The 12,854-nt window shown below is 51.3% G+C and overlaps 1 protein-coding gene across 1 annotated transcript in view; it reads left to right on the forward strand.

Annotated features, from left to right (window-relative positions):
* LRP4 (LDL receptor related protein 4) overlaps window positions 1-12,854 on the forward strand; it is a 52,299-nt gene that overhangs the window by 5,049 nt on the left and 34,396 nt on the right. Inside the window, exons 2-9 of the mRNA XM_039226758.1 lie at window positions 8,232-8,378; window positions 9,766-9,882; window positions 10,168-10,281; window positions 10,656-10,772; window positions 11,110-11,238; window positions 11,475-11,594; window positions 12,002-12,127; window positions 12,719-12,844. Coding sequence (XP_039082689.1) covers window positions 8,232-8,378; window positions 9,766-9,882; window positions 10,168-10,281; window positions 10,656-10,772; window positions 11,110-11,238; window positions 11,475-11,594; window positions 12,002-12,127; window positions 12,719-12,844 — 996 coding nt within the window. The remainder of the gene's footprint in view (window positions 1-8,231; window positions 8,379-9,765; window positions 9,883-10,167; window positions 10,282-10,655; window positions 10,773-11,109; window positions 11,239-11,474; window positions 11,595-12,001; window positions 12,128-12,718; window positions 12,845-12,854) is intronic.

Here is a 12,854-nt window from a genome sequence, read left to right on the forward strand (position 1 = left end):
CAAAGGTGCTGCTGCATAATTTATCACCAGAGGCTTTTCTGGGGCCAGGAAGCTCCTGGGCTCTAGGCAGAGCCTTTTTGGAGGAGAGGGAACCTCTCCCTGTGTCGGTGTCTGCTCGTGGGCAGGTAAGGAGTAGGATACTGGGAGAGACACCTGATTAGCACGTGAAATAAAGCTTGGAGATTGTAAGTGCCTCTCCAGGCTCTGCAGCTCCATTTCCTGCCAGGAATACAGGGCGGGGGTGGGGAAAGCGCTCCAAATGTTCCCTTAGTTGGCCCCAGCCTTAGGAACCCGATCGCCACCACCTTTTGGGTGTGGACGAGGACAAGAGATAGATTCTGTGTTGGGTCGACTAGAGCCTTCTGGAAACCAAATACAGATGCCAGGTTATAATATCCATAAGCCTAGCAAGTAAGAAAGGGGAGTTCCCTTTACCTCTTCCCACTCCCCCAACCCTCCCACACCTCAGGCCTTTTAAACAAGAAGTTTCAACTATAGGCACAAAGAGGCAGTCAAAGTGAATGATTCTAAAATCTCCCTCCCCCAAATAAGAATTTGTGCTCTTCAGGGAATAATCGCTGGTAACCATTTTTACATCACAAACTGGGACATGTGGTCTAAATAATACGAAGGCGCTTCTGGGGCAGTTTAACATTTTAAAAGCTTTTGCTGTATCCCTGGCACTGCGGTGTTTACCATGTCTTATCACATTTACCACTCACAGTGTCCTTATGAGGTAGGTACAGTTAGGTTCCTTTCCTACAGATGCAAAACTAAGGTTCAGAGCTGTTAATGTCACACAGCTAGTGAGTAACGGACCCGGGATTTGAACCCAGAGCCTAAGCTGTTAAGCTTCTAACCCATACTGCCCCTTAGTATGGAATATTTTATATCCAGGGTATTAAAAAAGAACTGGTTTGGGGCACATGGGTGGCTCAGTTGGTTGGGCGTCCAACTTTGGCTCAGGTCATGATCTCACGGTTCGTGGGTTCGAGCCTCACCTCGGGCCCTGTGCTGACAGCCAGCTCCGAGCCTGGAGTCTGTTTCGGATTCTGTGTCTCCCTCTCTCTCTGACCCTCCCCTGCTCACGCTGTCTCTCTCTCTCTCAGAAATAAATAAAAACATTTAAAAAATAAGAAACATCTGGATTGAGACTATCTATATTTTATCTTAGATTGACTTTTCTGTTTGCAGTCTTCAGCTCCTCATGGAATCTTAATTCATAAAGAATTACTTTTCTGTGCTTTGATGGAGGGAGGCTTTAAAAAGCTCCCAGGTGGAGAGGAGGTTTGTTGCTCCTGTGAAGCCATGTGTTATTGTGTGGGCCTTGTGTTTTGAGAGGTAGGGGGAGAGGAAGGCAGTATTTTGAGCAGCCCCCTCACAGAGCACAGCCACATTCAAGGCCTGCTGAATTTGTGAGATCTGTTGACTGAGCTGCGGGGCACGGTAAGTAGACTTTTGAGGACCTGGATGGAGATAGCCTGGTATCATTGCTACATTACAGGGTTGAGAGAAAGGAGACATCTAGATGAAGATGATGGGATTAACAATAGTAATAGCTGCTTACCATGCACTTCACGTGTATTATTTCATTTAAATCTCCCAGCAACCCTGTGAAATAGGTGCTCTTACTGCCCCCCGGTTACAGTAGAGGAAGCTAATTCATCTCTGAATTGCTCTGTGGTTTAGGTTCTGAATGTTCTTTCATATACTTGCCTCTTAGGAATTGGTCGATGATAAACGAGGCAAAGATGAAGAACACTGTACTCCTCGAGCTCCTCCAGAGAAAGTCAATAATAATGCAGGACTCTTGCCACGGTATTCGTGTGTACCTCTTCCTGTGATCATTCACACCACCAGCTTAACCCTTGGGGCTGGCACTGTAGCTTGGCCCACAGTAAGGCTTTAAGAGATCTCCAGCCCTGAAATAGAAGGGCTTAAACGTGGGGTGGCTGGATGAGAGAGTTCTGGGTGAGTCAAATTCCATCACATAGTAATAGCAAGAGCTATGGTTTACCCAGAGCTGAGTGCGTGCCAGGCATTATGCTAAATGCTTTTTATGAGTTAATTAATTCTTATAATGTCCATGTGACATAGGGGCTATTCTTATCCTGATTTTCCTGATAAGAAAGGTTTAAAGAGATTTAAATAATTTGCCCCGCCTCAGACAGCCAGGAACTAGCTTAGTTTTTGTTCCTGTGCTCTTAACATTATGTTCTCCGCCTCATAACTTTGGAGGTTGACCATTAAGAACTTCTTTTCCATGGTTAATAATGGCAAGAGAGGGCTAAACTTGATGGGACCAGTAATTGTGTCTGATGCTACCCCTTACGGAGGCGGCCCACTAGGAGAAGACTTCACTTGGTAGATTTTCAAACTAGATGAGGCTGGCCTCTAGGGCTTTTGGGGACAGAACTAAGTAGATTCATAGCCTGTCAGCAAGTGAAAGGAACTCTTGTTGGAGAAGGGAGTGAACTTGACCTGGATAAGACTAGGATGCCACCTTAAAAAGAAGATTCCTATTTTCTTCAGTAAAGATTAGGCAGAAAATAACTACTTTTATTTCTCATATTCTGGACCTCTCTTTTCCTTTGACTCCAAAGGAATATATCATTCATTCATTCATTCTACAAACTTGTATTGATCAGCTACCACATACCAAGCATTGAACTATGCACGGCAAATACAAAGACAAAGCTCTGTGTTATACAGTTCCACCTGCCAGGAGGCTTATGGCCTGTTAAATGAACAGTGATCCCGCAGTGGGCTAAATGCTACCGTAAGAGGAGGCACAAAGTCCTCTGGAGCACAGACCAGGGGCTTTCAATTCATCTGGGGCCACATGGGTGGGGCAGCATCAGGAAAGGGTTCATTTCCTGGCCTCCTTCTACCAACCGTTTACCTTTTTTGGTGTTGGTTCTGATGTTTTCTGTGCAAGCCCTGTCGCCCTGTCCTTTGAAACAGGGACTGTTTTCTAGGCTCTCAGAGTTCTCCTGATTCCAGGTGTCTCGTGGATGAGATGAGATCCATTTCTTTTTTTTTTTTTTTAATTTTTTAATATTTTTATTTATTTCTGAGAGAGAGAGAGAGAGAGAGAGAGAGAGAGAAAGCAGGGCAGGGTCAGAGAGAATGGGAGACACAGAATCCGAAGCAGGCTCCAGGCTCTGAGCTAGCTGTCAGCACAGAGCCCGATGCGGGGCTCGAACCCACAAGCTGTGAGATCATGACCTGATCCGAAGTCAGACACTTAACCGACTTAGCCACCCAGGCGCCCTGATCCATTTCTAAGTGGCCCCTTGCTGCCACCCCTTTTAGTTATGCCATTTTTGTCTTGCTTACATGGGCATACTTTCAGTGACAGACACTGCCCACTGCCCAAGAAACTGAAATCAATGGACCGGTCCCTTGATTGGCCTGGGTGTAGTTTAGGATCATTTCAAATAAGGTGTCTTCATTAAATAAGGTTTATATCCTCACCGTTGCCACCAATGGACAGGAGGAGAGAGGAGAGCTCTGGTGTGTTATAAGAACCCTTCTCTGATATGAATGATGGTTCTTCCCTTTCTGTTGTAATCCCTTCCCTGCGGGTAGCCGGCCCATCCCAGCACTCACAGGACACTCCTTCAGCCTTCTCACGTCTGGTTCAACTTGAAAAAGCTGCTCTGTAGCTGTGTATAGTCACTGTCCACCTCTACGTGACAGGTGTGGTCCCCCTTCAGTTGAGTGTTCTATGGGATGGTGGAGAACCATGCCTCTCTAACCTTGAGTATGCATCAGTGTCAGCTGGGAAGCTGGTTGAAAGTCCAGATTCTGAAGGCACATTAAAAGAATACTGGTCTAAGGGTAAGAATGGGGCCGCCATCCCAGCTGCCCTACTTACCCCATGACCTTGGCCAAAGCAGATGGCCTCACCTCTTAAGTGGGGCCTGCAGTAACTACTTAGGGTTCTTGCAGTGATTAGAGGTGAATGCTAGCGTGTATGCAAAAGCAGCTTGCGATCTCTAAAGGGTAACTGCAAAATAGAATTCTTTGTTGTTGGAAGCCCTGTTCCTTTCTGGACCAACACAACACTGAGGCACTGGTTCGAAGGGCTGGGGCTCCAGACTGTCCCTGTTTCACTACTTTACCTTAGGGCAAGAGACATTGGTCTTTAGCCTGAGCAGTAACCAGAAGGAAAGGTCACTGCTTGAGATCCATAAACTCACTGTGTATTTGCTAATTGAGACTGTGTAAAGGAGAGGGATTCAGAAGCCTCAGTGTTATAAATTCCCCTTTTTGACCTCAGTGTTTTGGGAATTCTCATAATAGCAATACCACTTATTGGGAGGCAGTGTAATGAAGTGATTAAGAGCAGAGGCCCTGGGATCAGTCTGCCTGGCTGTGAGTGCTGGCTTCAACCCTTAGTACCGGTGTGACCTAATAGCAGACTTCACTTCTCTGTGTCACCTTCCAGGGTTGTTGAGAGCATTCAATGATGTAGCGTATGAAAAGCACTTAGAAAATTATTTGAAAAGCGCCTGGTAAGTACATACTCAGGAAATGATGGTTGTACTATTGTGAATCTTTTGTCATGTACAAGTCCTGTGCTAATAAGCAGTTTGCATGGATTCCCATTTTATGGATGAGGAAACAGAGGCTCAGAGACCTTAAGCAGCTTAGTGAAAGTTGTAGAGTTGGCGGTAGAAACAGGATTTGAACTCTAGTCTCTCTGACTCCAGAATCTATTCTCTTTACTGCAATGATAACACTGTACCTGGTATAACAAATGGATGTTTCCCTTCTCTCCTTCAAAAGAAAGCAGTGAGTAATTGGTAAGGTGGCTGAGGCAAGGAAGGTTGAGGTGTGAGTGGGATTTCACACACATCGTGAGCACATTCACATGTATCCCCAAAGCTGGACGACCTGCCTATCAAGGGGGAGGGAACACTTGGGGAAAGATCTTTTCATTGTTGAGTTGTGTTAGGTCAAAAGGCCCGAGTCCCTAAAGGCTGAGGGAGTGTGGCTGTAAACAGCTTTCAAGGCCAGAAGCTATTGAGTACTCTAACTTCACACTTTCCAAAGTGAAGCCTGCCTGTGCCACCCCTGACTCATTTGTTTCCTTTCTTCACTCACCATTCTTTTTGTAGAACAGGGTTAAAAAGCTGTCCTTTCTGCTCACAGCCAGGACTTGAGTGAAAAGGCAGAATTCCACCTCCGGGACTCCCCAGGGGCAGCAGTTGTCCAGAGAGCTGGCTTTCTGGAGTTTGGTGTGTCTGTTTACCGTATGAAAGCCCAAGCCAAGGGTCTGCCTGGTGGTGGCTGCCTGACCTTCACGTGCTGACGTTCAGATGTTGCTCTGACATGCAGGAAGTCGTGGCTCTTCAGCCGCCTGCAACTAACTTGATGCCCACCCGATGGAATGCTTTGTTCCTGAAGTCTGCTGGGGGAAAGCCCGGACTTCTTTTATCACTGAGCCAAAGGCGGGGGGTGGGGCCCTAAAAAAAAAAAATCAACCGAGGACTGAAGGCTACTCTACCTTTAGTATTCTTTTTGACTTGTACACAACACCAGGATACTGCTATTCTTTTTTTTTTTTTTAATGTTTATTTATTTTTGAGAGACAGAGACAGAGAGTGAGCAGGGGGAGGGCATAGAGAGAGGGAGACGCAGAATTTGAAGCAGGCTCCAGGCTCTGAGCTGTCGGCACAGAACCGGACGCGGGGCTCAAACCCACAAACCACAAGATCATGACCTGACTGAAGTCGCCCACTTAACCAACTGAGCCACCCAGGCGCCCCACAATACTGTTATTCTTGATCTTCTGATGCTGGCGCTTGAGTTTTCAAAATCAAGGTCTTTTGGAAAAATTTAGCCCCTGCATCTCCCACATCTCACACCCCCAGCCTGCATTTATTGAGCATCTTTGGTGTGCCAGGGCACGAGGTTAGGTCCATTCAGTTTATTGTCTGCTCTAATCCTTGTGGCCTTTTCACAAATGAGGAAATGGAGGCTCGGGGAGCTAAGTGACCTGTACAGGGTCACACAGCTGGTCGGTGGAACCCAGCCTGTCGCCCCAGGTCCATGGCTTCTTCCTCTCCCCTCCCCCCAGACCCCTTCATCCTCTCTGCTGTCATCACCCCCTTGCCCTGAACTCCACGTTGGGGCAGCTCTGCTCCCTGCTGTGTTCTTAACTTCTATTGACATTTGGGGCCGGAGGGTGTCGTTAGTGTGGCAGCCTGCCCTGTACATTGTAGGATATCTGGCAGCATCCCTGGCTTCTACCCACTAGATGCCAGAAGTACCACCAGGCACGACAACCAAAAATGTCTCCACACATTGCCAAATACCACACGCACTCCCAGGGTGGGGGTGGGGGTGAAAACAACTGTCCCTGGTTGAGAACAACTGAGTTAGTCTTATCCTTCCTCTTCACCATCCTTCCCTGCGAAGGGGATCTGCGTGTTGGGAGGTCCACTGAATGGAGTCCTTTGGAATATTTAGTCTTTGTGGTTTCATCCAGCCAGAGTTCCTGAAAGTGGTGCCTATAGCTGTGATGAGCTGGTCACACTCCAAAAGTTGCTCAGGATCTGAGTGAAAAAAGCCCCTTCCTTTCTTGGTGCTTTCAGAATAGACCCAAGAGGCTAGGGCTGGGGTAGCTGGGTCTTTAGTGCTTCCCTGGAGAAGAAGCTCTGTTGTGCACTTGCAGAGAGACCTGGACAGACAGGAACCCTGGACTTGGATTAAAGGCTTCCTGTCAAGTACAGAGATGCTGCACCTTTGTTTTCCATAGGAAATCTGGCATCTTTTCTAGGGCAGCTGATTCCCTTAGCTTGCAGTGGGGGATGGGGGGTCTTATTTGAGGATCTGGTAAAATCTGTGGTCCAGAATTACTCCAGAATGTACATTTTGCCTATAGTTTCAACAGTTCACTGGTCCCAAATGCCAGCCATCTACTCCTCTGTCCATCCATCTACCCATCCATCCATGCATCTACCCATCCATCCATGCATCTACCCATCCATCCATCCATCCATCCATCCATCCATCCATCCATCCATCCATCCCTCCATCCATCCACCCACCCATCCATCCATCCATCTATCCATCCATCCATCTGCAGGTTAGGAACCCAAGCCTTATGCTCACACTTACCCTTGGAGGTTGAAGTGGAGAGGGAGGGCTCCAGGGCTCTTTCCTTGCTTCTGGGGGTGGGGAGGGATGACAGTACACCCTTTCATTCTGAGCCTTAAATCCTTCCCTGTTCCCATCCAGCCTAAGGGCAGAGCCCAGCTAAGGGGAGGAAGGGGAGAAGAAAGCAAGGGGGAGAGATGAGCAATGAGCAGTGGCCCCCTTCTTTCCCAGCTGCAGCAGCGCAGCGGGTTAGATGAATGTGGGGAGGGGGGAAGAGTGACCCTGGCAGAACCCTTTGTTCCAGCTGAGGCTGGAGCAGGGGCACTGAGCCATTCACACGCCATCCCAGGGCATCCTGCTGGGCATGCTGGGGAGGGGGCACAGCAGCCGGTCATGGGACTTGGCCAAGCAGATAGCTTGATGCTCAATAGGGAAGACCAGCTGCGTGCTGCTGAGGAGGGGGGAGGGGCTGCTTCTGCCATCCTTCCTCAAGGCTGAGGCGATAGCCTGTCCCACAGACAGGAAGGCTCTGACTGGTCCCCTCCCCCTGGAGCCCCACTTCTTCTGGTCATCCTCCTTATAGGTGAGCTCTGACCTGGAGACTCACAACAGCCTGTGTTGCTTCCTGCTCCCCTGTGTGGGTTTCCTATTCCAAAAGGGGCTCCAGCATTTTAATTCCATTAGTTCTTGCCCTCCCTGGCTAACAGCCAAGGGCCTGGTCCTGGCCAGATGCAAAAGCATCCATAACTCAACCTAGCTTTGGAGGGAAGGGTCTTGAGGTCTCACAGCATCACCCGAGCTGTCCCCTGCTCCTTTTCCCCAAGGGCACCAACTCCCTGAGTGGCATCATTTATCTCTTGTGTCTTGGGGGTACTGGGCAAAAATCCCTGTCATAGAGGGAGTACCTGGACTTATAAACCCAGGGTCACAGGTTATCTTCTTGGCCATTAGTGTCTTGGAGGAGGGAGAAGACATGGTTGTGTGGTCTGCATCTCCCTGTGGTATCCCTGTGGCTGTCTTGGTGACAGTGCCCCAGACAGGGCTCCTCTGCTTTACTGTCTAGAATGGGCTGTGGTTGGGTGGGAGCTGAGCCCTCACTGGTTCCTCTCCCCTCTGCACAGGGCTAGCCAGCAGCCCCGAGTGTGCTTGTGGTCGGAGCCACTTCACATGTGCCGTGAGCGCCCTCGGCGAGTGTACCTGCATCCCCGCCCAGTGGCAGTGTGATGGAGACAACGACTGTGGCGACCACAGCGATGAGGATGGATGTAGTAAGCACCTCCCTCTTCCAGCCAGGGAGTGGTGGTGGGAAGCAGTGGAAGAGGGGAGGGACCTGGGGATGAGGGTCTGATGAACCTTCTCTGCACTTGCTGTGTCAGACACAGAGTGTTGGACTCTTGTGAGGGTGACAGATATTGACAGATGGGTGGTTTCTTCACAATATAGAGGGCTCCAGTCCTCCTGTGTTTCCTATATTTCCATGCATATATGTCCAAGAAAACAAATTCTGTGACAAGTGTGGAAGAAAATACCCTTGAAACTATAGGCAGTCTCTCTTTTTTAAATTTTTTTAAGGTTTTACTTATTTCTGAGAAAGAGAGAGAGAGAATGAGCAGGGGAGGGGCAGAGAGAGAGGGAGATACAGAATCTGAAACAGGCTCCAGGCTCTGAGCTAGCTGTCAGCACAGAGCCCGACACAGGGCTCAAACCCATGAACCGTGTGATTATGATCTGAGCCGAAGTCGGACGCTCAACCGACTGAGCCACCCAGACGCCCCTAGGCAGTCTCTTTAAATGGATCTCTCTATGTGAATATATGTTTGCGTATTTTTGTGCATATTTGTGTATTTTTTAATATGTGTGCTGTATGTGGATGCAGATTATTTCTGTATTTCTTATGTTAGTATTCTGTATAATCATATCTTTGTTTTAATAATATATATTTTAGGAAATCTTATATTCTCCTTAAACCTTCCTTTCCCCTAGTATAGTAATATAGGCACAACAGGCTAGGGCCTCCTGCCTCGGATCTATCGAAGTATCACTGCTGAGCCAGATGTCTGGGTTTAGGGATGCAACCTTAGCACCTATGTCTGAAGGTGACTAATTAATCTAATAAGATTGAAACTACAACCTGGACCTTGTTAACCCTAACCAGTTCAGCTAATTGTGATGACATATGGCTCGCCTTTCATGTAGCACTGTCATGTGCATTATCTCAAAAGACCTCCGTGAGCCAAGTATAATTACGCCCATTGTACAGTCAGACAACCTGTAGCTCAGAGAAGGTAACTGACTTGCTCGGCATGATAAATAATGAGTTCTAGAGCTGGAAATTGAGCCCAGATGTGTTCATCATCATTTAACAAGAGGAAAAAGAAAAAACATATACTTCTTTTTCCTTGCTCCTGTTTCTCTTAGTGGTTTTGAGTTCGTTGGGCCACCCTGCCCTGTGAACCCCTCACCACCGTTCCTTGCTAATAATACTCTGGCTTCTTAGCTGTGGCTTCTGCTCAGCTCCTCCATCAGGCATGGAGTCTGTGAGGAAGGACTGCCTCGTACAGGAGATGTAGGATAAGAAGTGTTGGCAAAGGCTTTCTGGCCGAGTGGAGCCTGCCTCAGACTGAATCCCTGTACCCTTCTCTTCCTGGGACTCAGTGCTGCCCACCTGTTCCCCTCTTGACTTTCACTGTGACAATGGCAAGTGCATCCGCCGCTCCTGGGTGTGTGATGGGGACAACGACTGTGAGGACGACTCGGATGAGCAGGACTGTCGTGAGTGCTGGTGGCGGGCGCCGGGCGGGCTCCGTCAGGCTCTGTGGGGAAGGGATTTTCAATTGGAAAATGATGCCCCAGGCCCACGTCACCTCTTGGGTCTTCAGCCCTTTGCCCCTCCTTTCACCTCCCCTCTTGGTTAGATGAGCCCAAGAGACAGCCACCTGCTTCAGATCCCTTTGGGCAGTGTAGAAGTGACTGCTCTGTTCCGTAGGGCTTTCTGTTGGGCCCCCAGCCCCTGCCCCCCACCCCGTCTTCAGCAGCCTGACTGCTCTGTGCCCACAGCTCCCCGGGAGTGTGAGGAGGATGAGTTCCCCTGCCAGAACGGCTACTGCATCCGGAGCCTGTGGCACTGTGATGGTGACAATGACTGCGGGGACAACAGTGATGAGCAGTGTGGTGAGCCGAGCTCCGGGGAGGTGGGTGGGTGGCTGCTGGTGGTCTGGCCGTGGGGGTGGGGGGGAAAGGCAGCAGTGGCTCTAGCACTGCCACACCTGAACTGCCCCGACATCTGGAGCAGCTGGAGGAAGGCGGGCAGGGCAGAGCAGTCCAGACCCTCCCCCTGACGCACTGCGAACCACGAGGGGGAACAGGAAGCCAAGGCCCCACCTCTCCAGGGCTGCGGCTTTGCCCAGACAGTCTGCACCAAATCCATGGTGTCTTCCAGGGACTGGGTCAGACCCACAGGGGCAGTGAGGGTGGGAGTCGGGGAGGATCACAGGAAGGTGGCCCGTCTGGCTCCTGCAGGATCACTGTCCCATTGCATCCCCCAGACATGCGCAAGTGCTCTGACAAGGAATTCCGCTGCAGTGACGGAAGCTGCATCGCTGAGCACTGGTACTGCGACGGTGACACAGACTGCAAAGATGGCTCTGACGAGGAGAGCTGTCGTGAGTGGCCCCAGAACTTGGGCTGGGGCAGGAGGCGGCATGCTGTGGGCTGAGGGGTGCATGCACAGTGGGCCAGGAGGGCGGGCTCTTCAGAAACACTTCCTCATGGCCGAGCTAGGGTGGGTGGGTTTCCCCAGGTGCAGAGGGGGGGTCTCCCTGGGGCCTGGAAGCAGCATAAGGGAGTCTCACAGGGCTGTCCCAGATGAAACCGGCTTTCCTGGATGAAACCGGCTTTCTCCTTGCCTGAACGGCTTCCGCCTTCTCGGAGGAGTCCGGGCCTCTGCTCTGTCCGGGCCTGAGTGTACGCCCCTCCCTCTCCCCCACGCCCGCCTTCCAGCCTCAGCAGTGCCAGCGCCCCCCTGCAACCTGGAGGAGTTCCAGTGTGCCTACGGCCGCTGCATCCTCGATATCTACCACTGTGATGGGGACGATGACTGCGGGGACTGGTCTGACGAGGCCGACTGCTGTGAGTGTTCTGGCTAGCGGGGCGGGGAGGGGAGGGAGGGCTGCTGCCACGCCCCGAGGAGCTCCTGGGGTGGTAAGGCACAAGTGCCAGCTGGGGCAGAGGCTCAAGGGAGGAGTGTCTGGATTCCCTGGTCCCTGTCGGGCAGAGACGGAGGAGCCCGGCGCTGGGGCCGGGCTTTCTGCTCTGCTGTGGACACTGTGTTCACCGATTGACTGGAGACTACCCTGTCTCCCCAGCCTCCCACCAGCCCTGCCGCTCCGGGGAGTTCATGTGTGACAGCGGCCTGTGCATCAACGCGGGCTGGCGCTGTGATGGCGACGCGGACTGCGACGACCAGTCTGATGAGCGCAACTGCAGTGAGTGAGGGCAGTGTCCGAGGTCTGGGCTGGGAGTCGGGAAAGGGCTTGTGGAGCCAAAACGGCCACCGTCGATAACGACAGATTGGACAGGACTGTCACGTACGGTGGTGTAGGTTGGGCACAGCCCAGAGGCGCTGTGTCCAAAGGGATGCCAGTCACACAGCAGACTTCTCTATTCTATAATTACATAGGTTTATACATGCATCACGGCAGTTTTCTAGCAGATGGCGGTGAGGCGTCTTGAGGAAAGGTTGCCTTTTTCTGATTTGCACAGAGATGCCATTCAGAACAACCGTGACAAGAGGACTGGCATGGATGCTGACACGAAGTGCATTTTGGGGTGGCTGGGTGGAGCTTCGGGCCAAAATGGGGCCAGCCTCTCATGGGGCCTTTGCTTTGCTCAGCCACCTCCATGTGTACAGCGGAACAGTTCCGCTGTCGGTCGGGCCGCTGCGTCCGCCTGTCCTGGCGCTGTGATGGGGAGGATGACTGTGCAGACAACAGTGATGAAGAGGACTGTGAGAACACAGGTGGCGACCCCGGGGGTACCCCAGGCTCCTTAACCCACAGTTGGATTGGAGAACAGGGCTGGAGGGAGGGTGTTCCTGCGGCCATTCCAGTCAGGCCACAGTGATGCTTTAGTCCGATCTTGCCCGTGGCCTCATGTTGCCTGCCCTTCTCATTACCAGTGTCAAATCCAAGTGCATCTGTTAACCTGCTGCAGCCTTACGGCCTGGACCACCGTAGCAGCAACCTCTCACGTTCTAGCCTATACACGGCCTGTTGCTCTGGCCCTAGTGAGCAGGGACCGTTCTCCATGGTTGGCATCCCCCACCGCCCTAGCCTTGCTGGGTGCTGGACACAGGGACGCACTCTCTCATTCTGCCCCATGTCCCTCACCACCCCACCGTGGCATCCTGGGGGAGAGAATGAATGTCAACATTCAGCCAGCCCTGTCTGAGCGGTTTCCTGCCTTGGACCCCGACACTCCCACCTTGAGTCTCCTCTGTCTCCAACTCGCCCTAGAAAATGACAGGCTCCCATCCCTTTTGTTGACCCAAGCCCTGCCCTGCTGTGACCTGCCTCTCACTCCCTCCCCGTCGCCCTCCCTCCCTCTCTAGGAAGCCCCCAGTGTGCCTCAGACCAGTTCCTGTGCTGGAACGGACGCTGCATTGGGCAGAGGAAGCTGTGCAATGGGGCCAATGACTGTGGTGACAACAGTGACGAAGGCCCACAGCAGAACTGCCGTGAGTGTCC

The sequence above is a fragment of the Hyaena hyaena genome, unplaced genomic scaffold, assembly GCF_003009895.1.
Source record: "Hyaena hyaena isolate Hyena2069 unplaced genomic scaffold, ASM300989v1 scaffold_23, whole genome shotgun sequence".
In the NCBI taxonomy this organism is placed as follows: domain Eukaryota; kingdom Metazoa; phylum Chordata; class Mammalia; order Carnivora; family Hyaenidae; genus Hyaena; species Hyaena hyaena.